At 48.4% G+C, this 5,918-nt stretch overlaps 1 protein-coding gene across 1 annotated transcript in view; it reads left to right on the top strand.

Moving 5' to 3' along the window:
• The window catches only part of atrn (attractin), a 183,440-nt gene extending 179,271 nt beyond the window's left edge, over window positions 1-4,169 (top strand). The window contains exon 29 of the mRNA XM_061062761.1: window positions 3,698-4,169. Coding sequence (XP_060918744.1) covers window positions 3,698-3,822 — 125 coding nt within the window. The 3' untranslated portion in view covers window positions 3,823-4,169. The remainder of the gene's footprint in view (window positions 1-3,697) is intronic.
• The last annotated feature ends 1,749 nt before the right edge of the window (window positions 4,170-5,918 follow it).

Here is a 5,918-nt window from a genome sequence, read left to right on the forward strand (position 1 = left end):
ACAAAGAGTTACAGACATAAAACACACAGTTTAACACGTCCTGAGTCACAGAGCAGAAAGTCATCAGTCAAAGCATCTACACCCTGAAACATCTTCCTCCAACACCTTCAATCTACTAAATGATTTAAAGAGACCATCTCCCCCAGACACAGATCATCCTGCAGGAGATTCCAGGAGCAGTGTGAATGTGTAGGTGAGACCTGCGGTGTAAAATCGCTTTGGAGTCTAGAAAATAAATATGTAAGCTCAAGTCCATTTACCGTTTACTGTGGTCAATGTCACCTCTCACCGACCGGCCAGTCAGAATCAAGAAGGGGTGGGACTCAGGATCCGAGATGATGGGACATGTAGTCTACAGTAACTCACCTCCTGCAGAAGAGAGGCGACGACTCTCCGTCACCGTGTTCTCATTTGTTTTGCCGTAATTATTTCATGGCTGCACCATTAACGGGACAAGGATGTATAGATTTTTTAAAGCTGCAGATACTGTAGCCGGCTCCCCGCTTTGCCTTCTCCTTCTCATTCTGCCTCCTCTCTCCCTTCAGCCCTGTGTGGAGTCGGGATACTACATTTTTACATTTCAATACAAATCTAGTAAAGATCAAACCATACTCATACCAGGGTAATAAAACTATAAGTCTAGGAAACAGAAAACTGTGTAATCTCATGTGTCTGTTCACCAGCTGAACTGCACAAATACACTGAAGGCTGCAGCATGCTCGTTGCCATCCCACTCATCTTCATGTTGATGCACGCTGCAGCTCTTCCAGATCCTGACGGTCATTCCTCTTCTTCATCTCTCTCTCATTTCTGCCATGTTGGTTTTGAAGAGCAGTCGTGGGTCTTCTCGCTTCTCCCCCCCCGCTCTTTTCTCTCCCTTCATTCTGTCCTCGGACCGTCTGATAGCACTGAGAGTAGAGCCCATTCATCCTCTTGCTCTGTCTCTTTTCTTTTCTCTATATTCTCGTCCATCCGTCATCTGTTTCCACTTCTCTTTCTTCCCCGAGACGGTCTGATAGAAACTCTCGACTAAACACTTCACTTGCGCTTTTCTGAAAGTTGTCTTCTTCTTCTTCTTCTTCTTTTGAGTCCTTGAAGGAGACGGCAAAGAGAGAAAGAAGAACTCAACTTGATTCTCTCTTTTTACAGCCTCTTTGCTCTCCCACAGTTTTCAGTCCCCAGACCTCCACCGAGCCCCGGGCCCTTATTAATTACCACTTAGTTCTTTTTGTCATTACAAAACTGCCTGCGCTCTCAGCGGAGCTTTCCCTCGGGCGGCTTTTTTGTTGAGACCATGTTAGCTGTGTTGCCTACCATCCCCCCCCCCCCCCCCCCCCCCCCCCCCCCCCACATGCCCACAGGCTCTTGTATTCAAATGCTTTCAACTCGTTTTCCCCATCCGGTCACGTTTTCCGTTTTAAATCCTCTGGCTGCTGTCTGTCGCCAGCCTCCCAGCGTCCCAGCACATCTGTTTGGAGTTCAACTCCGCCCCCCCAAAATGGCCACCCTCGTCCCTCTCCAAACAGCCTAGAGGAGGTGGATTATCCCCTGATTTTTATCTGCTCGCTTTGAAGCGTCCTGCTCCTACTTTCAGATAAGAAAAACGTGCTAATAGTTGCAGCCTGTTACGCTGAGGACTCTCAGACTGTATGATCCCAGCGCCTCTCTGCAGCTTCTCCCCCCTTGGAATTGATATATCGCCGTCGGCTATGTGCACTCGAACGGGGGTAAACGCATCCATCACCGGAGATAAATGGAGTTTATTGGAATTTCATGGCTCAGAAAGTATTAATAAATGTTAATGAAGTGTGCTGTAAGTTAATGATCGCCTGTGCCGACACTCTGCAACCTCTCAGCCGACGGATGTGGCTGTGAGGGGAGATTCTGTGTGTGTGTGTGTGTGTGTGTGTGTGTGTGTGTGTGTGTGTGTGTGTGTGTGTGTGTGTGTGTGTGTGTGTGTGTGTGTGTGTGTGTGTGTGTGTGTGTGTGTGTGTGTGGTTGTGTGATCCAATTTTACACTCCACACTAATTCTAATAGGGCCTCAATCTGTTGTGAGCTTGTAGTGACAGAGGTGATTGACAATGCTAACCCACTGAGCCTTGCAAAAAGAAAATGAATTAAAGGAGCTGCTTTTCTCTGAAAGGCAAAGCAATGCATTGAAAAACACAATCACAGGAAAAAAAAATCAATAAAAGTCCATCCAAAGGGATGAAGTGCGAAACAGAAAGAAAGAAATACAGTTTAAACACTGGAGGTTTCATTTCTCCGCGCCGCACATGGCGGGGGGAAAACAGACAGAAAATGTGTTGGACAATACAAATATGTGTGTTGTATATTTTAGCGTCAGGGTGTCACACTCGGAGCGGCAATAGCCTAGCGAATGTGTTGCACGCCCCATGTACAGAGGCTACAGCAGCTGTGGGTTCAAATCTGACCTCGGCCATTTTCTGCCCGTCGTCCCTCCTCTCTCTCCTCCCACCTGTCCTATCTAATAAAGGCAAGAGGCCTGCAAAAAAAACCTCCGAGCAAACAGCTACAACACACTCACCTGTCGGTCAGTTAGCCACGCCCCCAAATAATGCAAAACATGATTAAATGAAAACATAATTTGCAAAATGGTCACCAGGCTGTACCAGAGATCAGAGCTGAATGTTTGCAGCATCTTGAGTCCGAGACAAATTATTTCAGGGGGACACTAAAGTGAATCGTAACTGAGACCAATCTGATGTCTTCCTGCAACCAGAGAAGTCGCCCCCTGCTGGCCATTTAACATAATGCAGGTTTAAGGCTGTTGAACATGAGCAATCACAAGATTTAAAAAAAGGCAAATCAAACTTAAAGAGATACTTCACCCATTAGCATTAATCTTTGTATCATTAGAAACCTGGTAGTATTTTTGAATGGTCGTGCATCCCGACCTCATTTTCCCCTGAGATGTGAAATCTTTGTATTTCTGAGTCTGTAAAGGAGCTTCCAGTGACGCAAAATGGCAATTTTTTGCGTCACTGGAAGCTGTTGCGGTTAGCGGCGTGAAACTACAACGCTAGTTCCTCATATTTTCGACCACTGAAGCTACAGACCAATCACAGATCAGAATCGAAACTTAACGTCCGCCATATTGCTTGGAAGCTAAGCTAACAGGCTCTACAGAGAAAGCTGATAATGGAGAAAAAATATACATATAGCGGCGAGATGGCTGCCGCCGCTGGCCGTCACAGCAGCCAAAACACAAGACCGGCCTGTCAGCAGCAGCCGTCTCGCGGCTATATTGCTGTATTGATGGCCGTAAGGATGAGGAGCCGGGGCCGGCTCGAGCTGGGGCGGACTGGTAGTGTCGGTGCTCTCACTGTTTGTCTATGGACACAGACATAGAGTCTGTTTTCTGCCGGGAATTTCTCGGAATCAGTTGTGTAAACGGCCTAATGTGTTGAAGTAAACATGTCTGTAAACCTGACCTTAGTGGGAGTGGCCTGCAGTGCTGTGCATTCTGGGATTTGGTATCTTTCATCCACGAGCCAAAAAGACACCTTCTGCCTTTTCTCGGCCAAGAAGACACCAACTTCAAAATGTATTTCACATTTCTACATATATGACCCAATGTCAATACAGATTCATGTTTCAACGGGTGAAGTATCCCTTTAAAGTATTCTTCTAACTGTGTCATCTCTTTGTGTCATTGTGTGTGTGTGTGTGCAGGTTTGGCGGTGGCCTCTGCGCTGGTGGACGTCTCTCAGCAGATGTGTGTCGGCTTCAAGGAGAAGTCCGGAGGCCTCAGGAACCGCAAACAGCAGCCGACCGCACAGCCGTCCACCTGCATCTGACCACACCCCGCCTCATGTCCTCCTCCACCACCAAATACCCAACGCTCTCCCATCAGCCCCCTCCCCCGCCCCCCGCCGCCTCGGCCCCCTCCCTCAAAGACTTCCGCCAGCGCCGCTCTGGCAAGGGGGGGAGGTGCATGCTGGGATGCAGGACTGGAACATTTTGGTGAGGGGCCGAGTCGGGGCCCTCCCTCTCCTCCTACGGGAACTGTTGGTCCCCGACAAAACTGGAAACTGGACACAAAGAGGGGGAGCAGGGGAAGGGAGGGAGGTAGGGACTGAGGGAGGGAGGGAGTGAGCGGGTGCTGACTTCACCCCTTCCCCCCCCCACCTAAAAAAAACAAAAACATTTGACATTTGTCGACACCGCCTCGTTAAGAGTCGAGGCGGCCACGGCTTGCTGCTAGAAGAGATCCTCGTCTCGTAGTTTTTTGAAAAATTCAGAGACTTTGCAACCCGATATAATCTCATTTCACTTAAGTTATTGTTGCTCTTTGTTTTTTTGTTTTTTTAATTTGTATTATTTTTTTTTTAAATGCAGGGACAAACTGGACATGTTCCCGCTGCAAATGCACACACACACACACACTTCCAAAAGAAAAAAAACTTTCCAAGGCCCCTGTACCCATTTGTTGTATCCATTGTCACCTGCTGTCGCGCTCACAGCTCTGCACTTGGGGGGGGGGGGGGGGGGGGGGGGGGGGTTGTGTCAGAGGGGGCCTGTACAGGTTTTGGCCTCCGAGCGAGCTAACGTTCAGTCTTTAATGAGGAGCCCCCCCTGTCGGAGGAGGCCGGTCGGGCAACCTGAGCCCATCCTGAAAAAGCCTTTTTGTCATTTCTAAATCGGCCTCTGTGTCTTCTGCCGCTGTCTTCTCTGTGGCCTGTCTCTCTCTCTCTGTCTCTCTCTCTCTGCGTCTCTGTGGCCTGTCTCTCTCTCTCTGTCGCTCTCTCTCTGCGTCTCTGTGGCCTGTCTCTCTCTCTCTGCGTCTCTGTGGCCTGTCTCTCTCTCTCTGTCTCTCTCTCTCTGCGTCTCTGTGGCCTGTCTCTCTCTCTCTCTCTGTCGCTCTCTCTCTGTGGCCTGTCTCTCTCTCTCTCTGTCGCTCTCTCTCTGTGGCCTGTCTCTCTCTCTCTCTGTCGCTCTCTCTCTGTGGCCTGTCTCTCTCTCTCTCTGCCTGCATGTTTGAGAACCAAAACAAGAGCGCAGGACAAAAACATCTTATCCTGGTTGGTCACCGGCTGCTTTGTAAGCCGGCCAACCGATTGAATCTTTTCCAGCTAATTACTCCTCCCGCTGCAATGAAACCACAGCTCTGCACACACACAGGTGCGCACACACAGGTGCACACACACACACACGCACACAGTAAGCCCTCGGGTGTTTAATGATCGTCCCTCTGGCAGCTCATGTGAAACAGGGCCTCTTATAGATCAGTCTGACTCTGACTGATGTGATTCAAACTGACCTGCATGAGGGGCAACAGTTTAGTACCCTCTGCGAATGCCGCCAAAGAAATCCATAGCGTCTAATTGTTGCTCCAGTGTCTCTTAATGCAAACGACCCAAAACCCCCCTCTGCCCTTTTCAGCGACAGAAACCCGGTTGCTCTCTTCCTGCAGTTCGATTGGTCATTGTTCCAGATCCCTGAGCTATCTATAGCTGCCCAATCAGCATTTCCACTCGACAAGGCCAAGAATCTAACCATGAACTCACCACATCTCGTTGAAAACGGGGGTCAGAACAAATCGCTCGTGAGGTCGCTTTGTTTGATCGATTTGCTTTACGCCATAACTATTTTAAATATCAAGCCATTTGCAAAATACTAATAATCATTACTTCTTACGTTAACCCGGCTCCTCCCCTTGTGTATAAAAGCTGTTTTAGTCGAGGAGAAGAAGAAGAACATACTCACTGATTATTTGGATGTTAGTAAGAGTTTTTAGATCACGCTCATTCTGTGTCAGATTACATGAAATGTGAAGCTACGAGCTAACTAAAGAGCGCTAATATTAGCATGCTAACACAACAATGCAGCTCGAGCCAAGGACAAGTTTCTCTGCTTCATGGTGCTTAATTATGGTGCGTTCTGATTGATAACT

Source organism: Labrus mixtus, chromosome 18, assembly GCF_963584025.1.
Source record: "Labrus mixtus chromosome 18, fLabMix1.1, whole genome shotgun sequence".
Classification (NCBI taxonomy): Eukaryota; Metazoa; Chordata; class Actinopteri; order Labriformes; family Labridae; genus Labrus; species Labrus mixtus.